The sequence below is a fragment of the Sinocyclocheilus grahami genome, unplaced genomic scaffold, assembly GCF_001515645.1.
Source record: "Sinocyclocheilus grahami isolate Dianchi unplaced genomic scaffold, SAMN03320097.WGS_v1.1 scaffold442.1, whole genome shotgun sequence".
In the NCBI taxonomy this organism is placed as follows: domain Eukaryota; kingdom Metazoa; phylum Chordata; class Actinopteri; order Cypriniformes; family Cyprinidae; genus Sinocyclocheilus; species Sinocyclocheilus grahami.
The window spans coordinates 2,020,533-2,037,139 of record NW_015505621.1 but is presented as its reverse complement, the minus strand read 5'-3'; the positions used below and the strand labels follow the sequence as shown (position 1 = coordinate 2,037,139).

Below are 16,607 nucleotides of genomic sequence, written 5' to 3'. Positions count from 1 at the left end.
AGCAGTGAACAAGGAATGAACTGACTACTGCTCAGAAGCAACCCTTCTTAAAGGCCCCTAATTGGAGCCAGAATAGGATGCAGCTGTCAACAGTGGGTGGAGCTACAATCACCATGTCATAGGTTTTCCAACATGTACCGTGAAACCGGTATAATTTTGAAAAATACCGTGATATAAATTTTTGGTCATACCGCCCAGCAGGGATGGGCAGTATTTCAGATACATATATGTAAAATACGTATTTGAAATACAAAATACTATTTTGTATTTTAAAGCCTTCGGCAAAAATCTAATGTAATTTGTATTTAAATACATTTAAGATTAGTATTTTTGTATTTTCAAAATACGTAAAATACTTTGTGCCAGTCAACCTCTTTATCAGGGTGCTGATTTAGTTCAGACACACCCCCTCCCCCCAACTCCAACATTCATCACGTGAGCTGCAGCTGTACAACTCCATTCAGCATTGGGTGAGTGACTTTTTTGGAATAAGATAAGGTGAGGATGTCATGGTCAATTGTACATGTTGATTAAAGTTAAAATAGTGCATCATTCAGATTTGCCGTCAGTTAACATGAAAGAATAAAAGAGCACTGACAAGGGGAAAAATAGCGTTAGCCAATCAGTTTTAATAGTTAATCGGTTGTCAAATGTGTTTAAAGCATTACTGCATGTTAGGGCTGGGTGATATGACAATACATATCGTTGTCATTGAGTCAGTGTTGCTGATGCAAAGTAGGCCCTTTGTTACCAAACACCATGTAACTAAATTAGGATACAATTATGAGTCATTCGCAAATGTTAAACATTAAACTGTTGGTTACTTTAAAACTAACCTTAATCTGGGAGATCACAGTGATATATGAATATTTGATCTGTTAACTGGTTGCATATCATATGTCAGATGTATTGCATGACTCGGGCAGAGAAAAGCTGTTGCTATCAAACAGTGTTCACTTGTTCACAAACATCAGTGTATTGGTAATAGGCCAATTGATGGAAGGTTTGTGAAGAAATTTCATGCTCCCTTGTAAAAGTATTTTTTAGTATTTTTAAAATACAAAAATACTGTAGTTTATTTTGATACTTGGTGTAGCTGCTGTATTTTGTAGTTTATTTTGATACACTTCAAATTAAGATATTTGGTATTTTATTTTAAAATACATTTTGATGTATCTTTGCCCAACCCTGCCGCCCAGCACTACTCCGCTATGAAACCACAACCACAGCTTTCTTTCTGACTTGTTTATGGACCATGGCACACATCTGTGCTTTATTTTTTTAATGTTTTCAGTACATCAGTTTAGTTTGTGGTCATTTAAATGGAAACTCACAAGGAGGTCTTTGTGACCACACACACCACAGGCTTACCCCCTGACCTTTTTAAACACAGCATTTTCCAGTACCACATAAAAACAATCGCTGCTCAAATGTTTCTGAAATCAGATTAAAAATGTCTGCTAATTTATCTAATAAATCATGTATCAGTAGTCTGAGTTTGGTTCAATCATATTTTAACACTTTTTTTTTACTGTTACTTGTTATGTGAAACTGTGAAAGCTCATACAGTAAAAATCTGTAAAAAAAAAAACAATTGGACTGTCAAACTGTATTGCAACGTTTTCAAGCAAAAGTGTGTTTATGAATTTTATGAAGTTATATGGTTAAATTGAAGCTTGTGTAAATGTGAGGGAAATGTTATTATAATAGGTATTCTTTGCTTTACTAAAGAGTGTTCTTTAAACTGTCTAAATGGTTCATCAGTATGCTTGAGTTATTTTGATGTGCTAAAAGAACAACAGGAAGTGAAATGTGTGAAATATATGTGTTGCTGAGAGGGATATAAATACTGAGTCAAGGTGTTACTTCTTTTGTCACACTCTGCTGCCGACTTTGAATGACTGTATGACCATTTTCTTGCAAAAAAAAAACATTTTCAAAAGACTTTTGTCTCATACCTTCATTGAAATGGAAAATTGCCACAACAGTAAACAATAAATGAAAACTGAAATTGTTTTACTTATCAAAATGTCATTAAAACAACTATTTAATGATCAATCAGCTATTTCATGAATGTTGGCAGGACAAATAAAAAATATGAACCTGATAAAATCCTTATTGTTGAGCTTTGAATGTCTTTAACACGTATCAATTAAGACATATTGGGCCTCATTTACGAAACAGTCATACAACAGAAAACTGGGCGTACGGTCGTTTCTATGCAAAACTTGGAGTTTATCAATATGGACATGAGCCGTGGCTACGATCAAATCTCACGTCAGGTCTCAGCTCATTTACGCAAGTTTTTGATCTAGCCTGAACTTGCGTGCAGCAGAGTAAATCTGGTGGAGAAATGTATAATGACAGCATTTTATTCATTTTCATTTTCCTGAGCAACAACCGAAGCTCATTAGTTGATCATTAACCAGTAAGGAAATTTTTTGGGGTCCTTTCTCAAAACTCCCATGAATGAATGATGTTACGTTCTCCCCAGTCTAGGGGTGGGAATACCGAACAAATCATTAACAAAAGAAGTTCTTGTTCACCTTCAAAGGACACATCCGTGTCCTTTTAGGGTGGAAAAAAAAACTTGGTGACTACAAATTACATTGAATATAGAGTTTTCACTGTTTTAGGATTAACAGAGTTTTGGACAGTTTCCATACTTGTTTAGATTAACTTTCAATAAAGAAACAGAGCCTTAGGGCCAGATTTTTGTTTATGTATGTGAATCAGCCCAAAAAAATCGGCATCATATATCGGCCATTGGCTGCCCTGATTTCTAAATATTGGCATCGGCCAGAGAAAAACCCATATCGGTCGACCTCTAGCTATTTGCATAATATGGACTAAAGTGTCCCAAGAAAACATCCCAACGCAGAAAACTCGCACAGCATAACACAGCCGCTGGCCTGTGGCCGCACGACAGTGAATCCAGGTACCATAGCCTGTTGGTCGTCGACGTGATGCACCAGGAATCTTGATTCGTGTGACCAGGTCACTTTCTTCCAATCATCCAAAAAAAACAAAAATACAAATAAAATACAAAAATAAAAAGAAAGTTTATTCACAGTTTATTTTGACTTTCTTAATCTCAATACATTATTTTTGTTTATAGATTTACTACTGACTATACTTCATATTCTTCAATAGTTAGGTCTTCTGAAAAATGCATTAATCTATAAGAGGTTTAGTAATTCACATTTGGTCATATTGAGTCAGGTGACATAAAATGTTACATATATGTACATGGTTAGAATTTAAGCTGCATAAACAACGCCCCATTCGGACAGGTTGCATTTTGTGTCTGTTAGCTACAGATGTCATGATTCTGGGATGTATAGGCAAAAGACATTACATTTGTTCATCTTAACGGATATACAGCATTTATATTATACTGTACATCAGGTCAGGTGTATTTGATGTTACATCACAGAACAGCAGCAGGTGGCAGGATAGTCATCAGCGTTCACTTTAAACTCATTTCCATACACATAGTAAACATAAGGCTTAACTTTCCACATGTAGTTCACTTTGGTTATGGGAATGAGCTCGATCGTCTGCCTCTGAAACAGATTAAATTACAGAATGACAGATTCAAGTTTCAGCATGATGATTGTCTCTAGTTACAGACAGACTGGTAATGATATAGCAAAGGTATAGCAAAAAATAATTGGAAATTATGGATGATAATAATCAAGTGATAAAAAATTACAATATAAAAAGGCCTGGAAGCACACAAAGACAGCAGTACCTGTTGTAATATGAGGGATGTTTGGGCGTATTTCACCTGATGGTCTCTTACTAAGCGCTCAGAAGCTTGTGCAACAGAAACATCTGGAAAGCCCCTCACTGGATAGACCTACAGTAAACATACAACCATCTAATGAACTTACAAATGTCAAGTTTCTTTTTACCTCTCACTACATGTACTGTCTGTTATTACCATATATTGGGCATCTTTGAAGAGCTCCTTCCCTGAAACCTTCTCCAGATTTTCCACTCTCAGACCACTTGAGTCTTGTGCTATGAATTCGTCCTTCTCAGTAATCCTGAAGTGGTCCAAAAGGTTTCAGAATAAGAGAATTCAATTTGAAAGACTTCTGAATATCATAAAATAATGAATAATGTTGACTTAATTTCTATTCTTTCAAAGAAACTATAAATGGTGCTTTCTTGTGCAAAGAATGACAATGTAAGTCGTCATAGCACACCTCTCCTCGACAAACTGCAGGATTCATGTCTGTAGCACAAACGGTGACTTAGGAGGTAATGCTGAGGTGTAATAGCCATGCCTTCCTTAGCAAACATAAATGTATATCATGTAGGTCATCATACCATTTAACAATGAGGTTAATGAAGACGAGCAGTTGTCTCTTTCCATGGCAGGTGTCACACTGGCAAGAGCCGCTGCCACTACATGAACTACAGCTGAAAGATGCCAGACAAACCAAAACTCAGAAAATACCAATTACCAAACCACTGACGCCCTCTGCAGGACTCTATCAGAATTCAAAATAAAATAGAATTTAAATTAGGGGTTGCATCGACTAGCTGACTTCAGTGCTCTGCCATGACGCTTTAAGCTTGACGTCGACTAGTCGCTGGTCCTATAGAGGGTGCAACAGGTTAAGAAATCTTTGAAGGACTTCCACATTTACGCTCCGTTTCCAAACAGTTCAAATGACAAATAAATGCATACTCTGAAAGCGCTCCACAAGACATGTGTGGTTATATTACTGGATGCTCGAAATTGAACGTGAGAATGCACGTTTTAAACAGCTTATTGTACAGGTAAATTAATCGCCGTTCTAATCTAATGCACTGCTGCACTGTAACGATCACGCATAGATTACAGACAGTAGCGCGTACATCACGCGCACAGAATCATTCAGCGCAGAAATGCATTGTCAACACTGTTCTGTGATTTCTCAATAAAATACCTTAGAAACTGAAAAGTTCAAGCATATATTTCTTAAAAAACTAAATTCCACAGCTTCACTACTAGTAGAGAGACGCTGCCAGGTAGAATTAATTCACACACGCAATCGCTCTCACTAATGCATTCATATTAATAATAGTAATCTTTACTGTGCTACTTTATCTGTATCTGATTTAGAATGAGCAGAAATCTGTGAGAAATATAATGACCTAAAGACAAAAGAACTGATAAAAAGCGCTGTGTCATATGCCATAGTTGTGCACAAAGTGTTTGTTTACTTATTTGTGTGTACTTATTTGTACATTAATGACGTCACCAGCGACTAGTCGACTCGACTTTCATTACATAAAAGTCGACTTCAAAAAATCAGAAGTCGTTCAACCCCTAATTTAAATAGAATAAAAATAAAATCCAAAAATTATAAAATACAATAAAATCAAATTAAAAATAATTTTAAGTAAAATGAAATAAGTAAAATAAACACAAATCAAGTAAAATAAGTAATATAGAATATTTTAAAAATCTACTTTTTTTTGAGAGAAACCTATTTTAAAGAAATGTCTCATTACTTTTCACGCCCGCGCCCATTGCAGTGCATGCAGCGGTCATCAGATTGACGGTAACCAGAACCATTACACACCCAACAGACTTTCTGCACATGGACAACAATAGAGGACAAACAGTTCATCTGTTAAGGTATTTTACGTCATATGATGAACTGAAAGAAAAAACATTCTGTGGCTTGTGTGCACATTTCCAATACAATTCAACTTGAATTCTTCCCCAGGCACCACACAAAGAGATACTTTTTCTCAATATAAGTGCCATATTTTCCTCTGTGAAAAAACATTTAAGAAAGAAATGCCCGGCATGCAGCTGGTTTGGACTGTGTTAGTCAAAATTTACTTACGTTTCCAGCTCCAGCACAGGTGGTACAGGGGTTTCTTCCCATTCCCAGACAAAAGTGACAGTTCTAGTGTAAAAACAGAATATAATGCTCTAAAATATGATCTGACTTATTGAGCATAACCATTACTGGCATGTTTACCTGACCTGTGGTCCAATTTTCAAATACTTTAAGTATTTTGAAAGAGCAGAGAGACTATTAAATAAAATTCAGTGCTTCTGTTGAGTGGGTGTTTTTTTTTAGCGATTTGCTTGTCACAATTCTCTAATTGGTGGAGATTTCTTTGCAGAATCATGGGTAATGTAGTTCTTCAACATGAATTCTGGATCTAAACATTATTATTTAAAAAATAAGTTTGTTAAAATAAGTTTAATAAGAAATAATACAGGCTAATGGGCTAAAACAAAGCATTAATAAAATTATTAAAGCATTTGTCTTTAAGTTACTGTTTTAGAAGTACTGTATTGAGAAAATGAATGGAGCTTTTGCTTCTGGAACTCGACTGTTGCATTCTATAATAGCTCTACAAACAGAACAATCTAAATTAAAGTTCTTGTGATCTTTTGGAAGATTAAATAAAATGCTGCCAACACATTTAGAAAGTGTTGGTTTCATGCAGAAATGCTGTGATATAGTAGCCACTTTTCCACCATCAGGCCAAACCGTTCTCAGGCTTAATTGTTCCATTCCATGCCAATCCATCCCAGCCAATATGAATATGGTTTCATTTTCCACTGTGCGGCTGATAAAAGAGCTCCAATACAAATGCATCAGTCGTTGCCTTGGAAAACGCTAGTGTTTATATATGGTATGAGATGTAAATAGCAACCATGTTATGGAGGATGATTAGATATTTCTATTTACTTCCGTCAAACGGTGCGCTTGGTCAGCTACAGAGAGAAACTAGTAGCCAGACAACGATCAAGTGACCAATTCTGAGTCTTCTTACCGTTCTTAGAAGCATTCGATTCCCAACAGTGGAAAAGTGGCTAAAGTGTGTCGAATGGAACCTGCTCTTTTAGATTTTTTGTGGATCGTGTGGTTAAAGGTCAAACCTTGACTGAGGAAGTATAGGGCACTTTAATGGTCTGCTTGTGCTCTTGAAAGAAGGCCGGAGGTTGAGCTGCAATCTGCCACGGACCTGGAGCAGGCTGAACACCAGCGTCCACAGGCTGACCTGAAATGTTATGCTTTTATTGATTATGAGCCACATTAAACACAGCAAAATTTCCCTTCCTGGCATTTGCATCATCATGGAAAATTTTAATCCAGTGCAGGAATAAGAAATCAGATTTGTATCAATTTTTCAGAGATGTGGTCAAGTGTAAATGAAAGCAAAAGACAGCATGAAGGTACACATGCCCTATCTGACTTCTGGGTACCTGTATAAGGCTCCTGACTCCATTCAGTAGATCTGGACTCCATGAACGTCTCCAAACGATACTGAGAACAGAAGAAAAGCAGACACATCAAAAGCAAGATTTAGTTCTATCAATCCCAAATCACATCAGCTTCACTATGTGATGCTTCGAGACACATCATCAGTGATGTTTCCTGGGATCATCGGGTCTTTCAACAATCAGATACCCTCGCCCATGCAACCCAGTTGGGATTGATCAAGCCCTGACGTGTCCAGGTAGCACTACCCCACCCACGGTTCTCCTCTCCTGATCCACAGCCACCTTGAAGCAAACTCTGTTGCCTCTGTGGCCAACTTAATGCCCCTTTGTCTACTGGCCAGCATGTTGTAGACCCTGCAGAGAGACTGGACTGCAAACCCTCTACATCCCACCTCAGTGGGCTCTAGCACTTTACTCGCCAGTCGTTTCTTCAGCACTTTTCTACCAGCTCTGTGTACTTAGATCTTTTCCTCTCTTTGGCCTCTTCGATACGATCCTCCCAGGGGACTGAGAGTTCTAAGAGATGATCTGCTTGGAGGCTTCAGAGATCAGCACCATGTCTGGCCTCAGCGATGTTATGCCAACAGTTTTTAGAAACTTCAACTGCCTCCCCCAGGTTGACTTTCAGCTCCCAGTCCTGTGCAGATGTTAGAATGCCAGAGGAGGTCCTGCCAGATGTTGTTATCTTCTCCCCAGCCCTAACAAAAGCGATGGTTGCAGTGGGTAATCCCACAGGAGTTGGTATCTACTATTGCCTTCAGAACTTTGTCATGATGTCAACGATAGCAGCCCTCAGGGCTCTCTAAGGATGTGATCCAGGGTCCCTCTCTTCAGGCACAGAAGGCAAGCCTTCCCTCAGCAGAACAAATTGGACAGGCTTGGTAGCATGTCATAGACAACCTGGATTAAAGGGGTCATATGATGCGATTTCATTTTTTCCTTTCTCTTTGGAGTGTTTCAAGCTCTTGGTGCATAAAGAAGATCTGTAAATTTGCAAAGACTAAAGTCTCAAATCCAAAGAGATATTCTTTATAAAAGTTAAGAGTCAGCCACACCTACCTAAAACGGCTCGTTCGAACACGCCCCCACATATCTACCTCACTATGTGGGAAGATTTGCATAACGCCGCCCAAATGTTCACGCAAAGAAAGAAGGCGTAACTTTTATTCTCGCTGTAGTATTGTTGCCGCTGCCGCCATGTCGTGAAGACGCTGTGTGTTAGCAAACCGCAACGCATAAAAAGACAGTATAAGTCATTATAATCAGTAATTATGTCCCCACTGGATGCAACAAATGCCTCGTTTGTAATGGGTTTTAATGTTTTTGTGTCGTCGCTCCGGCTGGGACACGCCATCACAGTATGTGAGGGGCGTAACATTTCCATCTCACGCTTGAGGTATTCGGCCAATCACAATGCACTGGATAGCTGGCCAATCAGAGCACACCTCGCTTTTTCAGACCGATGAGCTTTGTAAAAATCAACGTGTTTCAAAAAGGCGGGGCATAGAGGAGAAACAATAATGTACAGTATGTGGAAAATAATGTTTTGTTAACTTTAAACCGCATAAACACATTTCATTACACCAAATACACAAAATAATGTTCTTTTTAGCAGCATCATATGACCCCCTTTAAGAATTTTATTCGGTGGGGCTTGGTTTTCTAGAGCTCAGCCCAAGTAAATTACTACTTGTTCCCACCTTGTCCAAGCTCACTGCTGCCACATCCCAACCATCCTGCTGGCTCGCACTTCCTCAAGCGATGCTCTGAGCTCATCCTGGAGCTGTAAACTCCTATCCTTCTTCCTTGGCTTGCTCTTGGCTAAAAGGGGCCAGAGAATCCTCAGCAGGATACCATGTCATGTTGGTAAATCCAGGCCTTAAAAGTATCTCTTATACATTTTATGTCTAAAAAAACTCTAATTGCTACTTTTGTACTTTTCATACTGGAGAAGAAAATGATGGTCATAATGAAGATGATTTACTGTAGGTCTCACCCTGTAGGTATTAAAGGACTCCATATTGGTTATGACTCCCTCTTTGACGGGGGCAGAACTATAGCAGCACTTGCTGGAGACGTACGTTGCGAAAGATTCACGTGCTCGGTCCTCTGAGATGGAGGGTATACTGTTATCAGAGAGAAAAGATCAATACATAAGTGACCTTTGCACATGTCTAACAGGATGTTTTCTGACACTTTTTACTACCACTGTGACACTTTTTAGGTGCTTTACTACGGTTGAATTATGATTTAAAATGTTTTGGATTAAAAAAAAAAAGAATCCAGGTATGCTGTTTGCTTCTAGAGCTGTGCGATTTGGCCCCAATTTTGTGATTATATGTCAGTATGACAATAAAAAAAACTAACAATAATTATTAATAATTTTAATATATTACATATTTTAATAAATGTTGTTTTTATTACAATTACTAAATAAAAATATTGAATATTATGACTTTAAAAAAACATTCAGGTTTGTTTTGATTAATATGCTGCCCTAGTTTGAGAACCACAATTTGAACACACCCCCACCCCCCCACAGCATTGTGTGCTTTTTGTATAGAGAAAAAGCTCTTACTGCCAGTCTGGGGAGCTGGGGGCCTGCTCAGGCACAGGCATCGGTACAGATGGAGGTGGAGGTGGAAGATACCCACCTGTGAAATTAGAGACATGTCAACAACAAAACTACTTGTCCATTCATGAATTTCTGTGCTCTGACACCGTAAGTTCTATTGGTGCATTTAAGTCCTGCTGAAAAGTCATACTTATGACATCAGATGCGTTCAAATCGTTTGGTTGGAGCAAGATGGCGATGTACCTTTTCTACACAAAATTCAACAAGGATTTTTAACTCTGAATTTACAAAATGATGAATAAAGAATGTGCATTGGTGTGTTTTTTGCTTTTACGTTTTTGTTACATTTATGAAGGTGCTGTACATTTATTTGTTATATATTCCATGGTAATTGTACAATACTATGGTATTTTGTACATGCAACTTGCCCTAACATGCACTAACAATTCAGAAACTCAGAGCTTAAAGAAAAGTTCCCCACTTGTAAGTACAACTTTGTAGTGATATTTATGCTTTCAACTCGTAAATATGATCTTTCTGACACAATTTGAATGCACCATATGAGCCTGAACACATTTCCTCATGCTAAAGTGTTTACTTTAGCTTTTGTTTTTTATTTTAATGTTTGACATGACTTGCATGCTTCTTACCGCCTCCGCCAGCTATTGTTCCTTCATATCCAGGGACTGTATCGAACATGTTTGCAGGGGGTGCAGAAGGTCCATGGATGATTGTCGCAGGCGCGGCTGCCATGGCTGAATGAGATTCAAACAAACCGGTTAGGTAAGTTTTCCACTAGTTCGGCTCCAAGAAAGACATATAGTATCCATTCAAAAAATTCTGTTTCAAATATCACAAAAATGTCACTATACATTCAAACATTTTAATATATTTATTGCACAGCTTTTGAAATTGTGATAATGGATGGTCAGTCACAGCGTTAAAATACCTTAGTGAAAAATCCATACAGCCTATAAATAGCCAGTTATTATCAGTCCTCAGCTGCTTAGCCAAATAAGCTATTGAAAATGTTATTCGCCAAGCATTAATTAGGGACTTACATTTTAGATCTTGAAGAACTTATTCTTGTTGTTGGTAAGACTTCTAAAGTCAGGGGTGAGCAGTCAGCTAATGCCTATGGACTTAAGTCTAGTGTATTTATGGTTTAGTACAGTAAATGTACAGTAGCCTATAGTCTGAGAGCTGCTGCTATTGGATGGCGCTGAATGGACGATTGGGTGGAGTTGTTTCTACAATAAAACTGTGGTAACTTGGTATAAGTAACATTTTTTTGTAGATTTATTTAGAGAATTATGATTGAACAGTTGCAGTTCTGGTATGATCACAGTATTTTGAATTATAAAAACTACGTTTTTTTTTTTTTTTTTTTTACATTTACCACAGTACCGGAGTACCCTACTGTATATTTCGGAGAACCATATTTTTGTAAATACTGTATAGTAACGTTTTTGTAGCACAAGTACTTCATACTATACGAATTCTAATAGGCTATTAATATTAATAATATGAAAACTATGCACAAAGCGATACATTTACGTAAAAAATAGCGTTGTTTTAGGTAATATTTCTAATATAGCTGTCGTCCTGTGGAAATCTGAGATTGTGTAGATTTCACAACAAACTCTTACCTGGTGCTGGTAATCCATAAACCGGGTTAATGGTGCCGTAGTTAGAGCCATAGTCACTTCAGAGGAAGTTGAATGAAGTCAGGTTGAGCATTTTTGGGAACACAAACAATGTAAATATCGATTATTAAGATTTTTTTAAATCTTACCTCACAATCGGTCTCTCCATTTTGCAAACGCGATGAGAAGTAAAAGTAAGTACCCGAAATGTTCAGCAGCTTCCTTGTGCTGTAATCATCATGTGATTGTGTTTCGTTACGTTGTTTCCTTCTTAAGTGCGAAGGAGGTCAACAATAGGCCATTGCTCAGTCTACACAGGCGTCCATTGTATATAAAGAGTAATAAACCTCGTTGCAGTTTCAGTTTAGTTCATTATGTTTGTGTGGGGTTCATTTCGGAGCCGTGGCTTGAGTGACATGTTGATTACAAAAATATATGAACTATGAGGAAAACCTATTTGCGTTCCCCAGAGAAACTATGCAAAACTCGCAAATCTTGAGCGAACGCAACGCTTCTCTGGGGAACGCAAAAAAGCCCTTTCGGGGCTCCGTAGTTTCACACTGACTCTGGTGAAAATGAGGAGTCCAGTGTTGCCAACTAAGTTTCAGGGGACGTTGCTAAAGGAAGTTCGATTTGTTGCTAAAAGTTGCTAGATGACGTTGTGATGTCATTGCGTGATGACGTCATTACGTAATCACGACGCAAAATTGTGTCACTACATTAAAAAATTAATACATGTTAATTTAGATTTGTTCGTAAAATAATATAGATGCATAATATAATGCTCAAATATAAATAACTTTTTTTATATACAACATTGAATTATTGAACACTTACACATTTTTGAACGATTACAAGTTTTTTTCATTAGCTAGTAAACTAGTAAAACTACACATTCTGAACAATTATAGTTTTAAGCAGTGTATTAGTAGTCAGTATGCTACACTCTAAGAAAATAAATCACAGGTTTTTACCTGCATTTTAAATTACGCATTGTTTCGGGTTACAACGGATGATGGATAACGGATAATGTCCTGGAAAATTACTAGTTTTTCCATTTTTGTAGATATTTTTCTTACAGTGTACTAACTGATCAACAATCACAGGTACAAGCTACTAACGAGGTGTATCATAAATGAACAATTATTAAATTATTATTATTATTATCAAATTGAACAATTGCAAATAGCAGTAACTTAATTCACGTGATGCGTGTACTGCTAGGCATCTTTGGTTTCCTCTTTTTGTGAAATTTAGATGGAAAATGTGTGCCTTTTTATTGTTTGAGCCACTTATCAAAAGTTGCTAAAAGTAGCCAAATAAAAAAAAAATAGCTACATTTGTTGCTAGGTGCTTTTGGAAGAAAAAGTTGCTAGGGTAGTCTGAAAAGTTGCTAAATTTAGCAACAAAATTGCTAAGTTGGCAACACTGGAGGAGTCAGACTTTAGGTGAGGAGTCGCAACTTTAAACATATAAGCCGTCTGTGGTGGCACCATGATACAGTGATGATGGTAAATCCAGGGTACTCTAAATACTAACCGGGGCTAGTTGTCACACCTTTTACACTTGTTCATTCATCAGACGCGTTCATCCAAGCAACACCAAGTCAGTCATTCTTGAGAAGTGGGACAAAACAGGGAGCAAAATTGAAAAAATAAAACCTTGTACTCAGACAAATGAAACTACATTTATGTATCTTATATGTACTAAGCTACTGAGCTATGCTTTGATACAACCTCCCAATTTTTCTCTTTTTTTTAACAAAATGTGCTTTTTTTTACCTTGGACTGTGTAATATAATTTCAACTTTATCTTTAACAGCATTCAAGATGTTTTTAACATTTCAAAACACATTCTGGTGTTAGCAGACAGATTACACTTTCACATGTGACCAACAATTCCACAACAAATATAAAATATCATAATGAAATATTATCAAAATATTCAACTGATGGAGTTGACACCTGAATTTGTAGTAATTTTAACTATCAAATACATTGAATCAGTCAATTACTGTATTACAACAAACACAACAAACAGTGAGTATGTTATTGTTTATAAAGCTTTTATTCAAGAGTCACATTTAAGTATTTTGATATATCATTTGAACACAAAATCTGGTGACATCTGACAGTGTTGACAAATTTGTCTTTCACAAAACCAATGGAGTTCATGTAGTAGCCGTTTTATTAGTTTCTGTTGATGCTAGATGCTAATGGAACCTGCTTCAGGAGAATAAAATGATCTTAATATTTCAAATAATTTCCTCAGAAATTGGAAGATGATGTTGATATATCATGGCTGTGACAAAGGAAATATTAACATTAGCATTTAAAATATTCTAAAACTATGAAACTTAGCAAAACCTGTCTGACACTGATGTACTGTGCAGAGGTGAACTGTGGCAAGGGGGTCCTTTAGAGTGACAGCTGCCCCTGATTTTATTACATTTTATTGAATGTCTGACGGTGTTGACAAAAAGTGGGGAACACAACTTTAAAATCTTATTAAACATGCATGTGTCACTAAAAAAAACAACCTTGCTTTGATAGGAGATATTACTAAGTGTTGCTTTTGATAAAACAAGCTCTTTTCATCATTAAAAAACAATTTTATCCATTTTATTGCATATGAATGATTGAACCCTTCTCTGTGGACACACTGTTTTAGATGTAGTGAGAGGACATTAAGAAACACAGATTTGGTATAATAATGAGAAAATTAAATTGAAGGTGATAATTGTGTTAAATACATTCTATTATTAATCCCTCATGACATTTAAAATAGAAAATATTTGTATTTTGTTACGCTAATAGCAGTTACCATTGCTGGACCTGTTTTGTCCCACGTCTCAAGAATGACTATTTATTTAGAAAGTGATTTTCGGTATTCAGAGATTCACGTGTTTATCCTTGAATAGAAATGAAGGTAAACAGGAGGACGGTTTTGGATATTTTTGCATTATTTCTCAGTATGGCATATGTCACAATGTGAACCTGTTTATCAGCTTTTGCCTACATTTAAACAATACATTTATTATGAAACAATAATTCATGAAATAGCAAAAATGGAAAAAGGTAACAAATATAATAGGGGGCGATTAACAATAAGGCCCCATCAGTTCATGTTAGTTAATACATTAAGTAACAATGAGCAATACAGTACCTTTGTTATGTTATATACAGTATTTTACATTTTATTTGTGCATTGACCCAGAAAATGTTTTTATGATAATGAAAATAGTTGGTATAGTATAGTATAGTTTGTAAAATATAACAAAGATCATTTATTAATTGGACGTTTGACTGAGATACAGTACTAAATTGTGACAACTAGCCCCAGTCTCCCCTCCATAATATTGTACGATTGCCATATTAAAAGTACCATGGTATTTAAACATCCAAATCAAAATATGGTTCTGTCAGTAGTTATTATGGTACTTTATTGTTAGTGTGGTGTCTCTCCTGTGGTTCAGGCAGTCTGTATCTCAGTAGCAGGCCGCTACAGTCCATCTGTCTCATCTGTGAGCAGCCAATACACACACTTGCACTCCAACGGTGTTATTAGCCCTACCCACTATATTTAACTGGATGTATTATTATTAAGTCATACCCAGATTTTCATGACGTTATATTGAGGAGGGTGAAATGAGATCAGCCGTGTTTCTCCAAAACCCTCATATCTGAGTTAAGTTGCAGGATTTCCCACAGAGAATGAACAAAGAGCTCTTCCAGGATGAAGAGAGAGGCTAGAGAAGGAAGATAAGAGAGAAATAGACCCGAAGCAAGACTAGGCTGAGGATCTGTGTGGTACTGGAGAGAGGAGAAGGAAAGAGGAGCCATGTGGCACGTTAGTTGTTCTTTAAACCCTAAAGTGCTTCCGGATGGGGTCCCTGCACGGACGACCATGAAGAAAGGACTGGCTGGAGGAGTCAAAGGGAAGAGGAAGATGTTCTCGTTTTCTTTACGATGTCGGATTGGAGTTATCAGAGGAAGGGTTAAAGGTAAGACATGAGAGAATGTGCGTAAGGTTTGTGTGTGGCGATGTTTGTACAGGTTAAGGGTGAATTGTATGTGTAGGTGCTGTGTACTTCATGAGCAGTCTGCTGAAGTTGTTATGTGTGTAGTTTAAAAAAAAAATTTTTCAATGTTTTTCTTGACTGTGGGTCTGAGAAATGAATGCAAGATCTGTTGTCCTATATCAGCTGAAGTGACCTGCAAAACAGTGTTCTGCCACATGGAGGCTGTATTGTTTAAAATTACTTTTAATAATCTGCAGTCTTTTACAGTGAACCCAAAGTATTTGGACCATATTCATTTCACCTCATTAGATTACAAATCATCAGTTATTTAGGATTTTTATTAATCATTTCACACCTTATGAACTTCTTTTTGTGAATAATTTAGCTTGAAATGTGCTGTTTCTTAATAAATACATCATGTGTAAACTACCAGTCATAATTGTTAAATAATAAAGTTTTTTTTAAAAATGTCTTTAGTGTCTTTTGCTCTCCAAGGCTGCATTTATTTGTTCAAAAATACAGTAAAACAGTAATATTGTGAAATATAAATCTTATTATTTAAAAAGACTTTTTTATTTATAGCAAATCAGCATATTAGAATGATTTCTGAAGGATCATGAGACACTGAAGACTGGAGTAATGATGCTGAAAATTGCCGTTATTAGACTGTCAGTGTGGCGTATTGACTGTATTGTATGTGTTGTTGAGGAGAAGTTTTTTTTTCAATGTTACAGTATAGAGAAGAATGCGTAGTATGTGTTGATGGGTGAGACAGGTGTTTGTCTCGGACACATGCAGCTGTCAAGACAAATGTTTAGTAGTGGATGGAATATCCCCGCCAACCCCCAAAAATGACATTTGAGAGCAGATTGGCATTTGGTTTATCCCTTTAATGGCAAGGAAAGTGTATGGCTTTTATTCTGTGTATAATATAAAGCCAGTTTTAACAAGATAACAACATCAGGAATAGGATGCATATACTTAATTTTAAAATGCACAAAATGCAATGTATGTAAGGGATAATGTTCTCATTATCACTAAATCAAATCTGACAAGGTGGATCAGGATCTTTCAGTTGTTATATTGTAGTAGCAAGCACAGCTATTGCAGACATAC

The 16,607-nt window shown here is 36.8% G+C and overlaps 2 protein-coding genes across 3 annotated transcripts in view; one reads left to right on the top strand and one right to left on the bottom strand.

Annotated features, from left to right (window-relative positions):
* Positions 1-3,075: 3,075 nt before the first annotated feature.
* On the bottom strand, positions 3,076-12,077 carry LOC107552208 (protein SSUH2 homolog). Of its 2 annotated transcripts, none has more exons than XM_016234056.1 (13): positions 11,620-12,077; positions 11,474-11,529; positions 10,475-10,579; positions 9,828-9,903; positions 9,246-9,375; positions 7,232-7,292; positions 6,905-7,026; positions 5,853-5,915; positions 5,512-5,594; positions 4,339-4,431; positions 3,947-4,052; positions 3,755-3,862; positions 3,076-3,566 (listed from the first exon to the last, which is right to left on the bottom strand). In XM_016234056.1, exons 1-13 carry the CDS (start codon positions 11,637-11,639, stop codon positions 3,426-3,428), a joined length of 1,164 nt encoding a protein of 387 aa, XP_016089542.1. In that variant the 5' UTR covers positions 11,640-12,077; the 3' UTR covers positions 3,076-3,425. The 2 variants fall into 2 exon arrangements, with proteins under 2 accessions (XP_016089542.1, XP_016089543.1); XM_016234057.1 differs by having other exon boundaries at positions 11,673-12,077.
* A 3,095-nt stretch (positions 12,078-15,172) lies between these two features.
* The window catches only part of LOC107552207 (glutamate receptor-interacting protein 2-like), a 35,466-nt gene continuing 34,031 nt past the window's right edge, over positions 15,173-16,607 (top strand). Inside the window, exon 1 of the mRNA XM_016234055.1 lies at positions 15,173-15,473. Coding sequence (XP_016089541.1) covers positions 15,311-15,473 — 163 coding nt within the window. The 5' untranslated portion in view covers positions 15,173-15,310. The remainder of the gene's footprint in view (positions 15,474-16,607) is intronic.

Bases quoted from the DNA above. Each gene is read 5' to 3' on its own strand.
- LOC107552208 (XM_016234056.1), bottom strand. From the start codon at position 11,639: ATGGAGAGACCGATTGTGAG. The intron at 9,904-10,474 runs GTAAGAAGCATG...CTAATTTCACAG, and splicing joins AACAATAGCTGGCGGAGGCG to GTGGGTATCTTCCACCTCCA. The intron at 5,916-6,904 runs GTTTGACCTTTA...TTTTTACACTAG, and splicing joins CCTATACTTCCTCAGTCAAG to AACTGTCACTTTTGTCTGGG.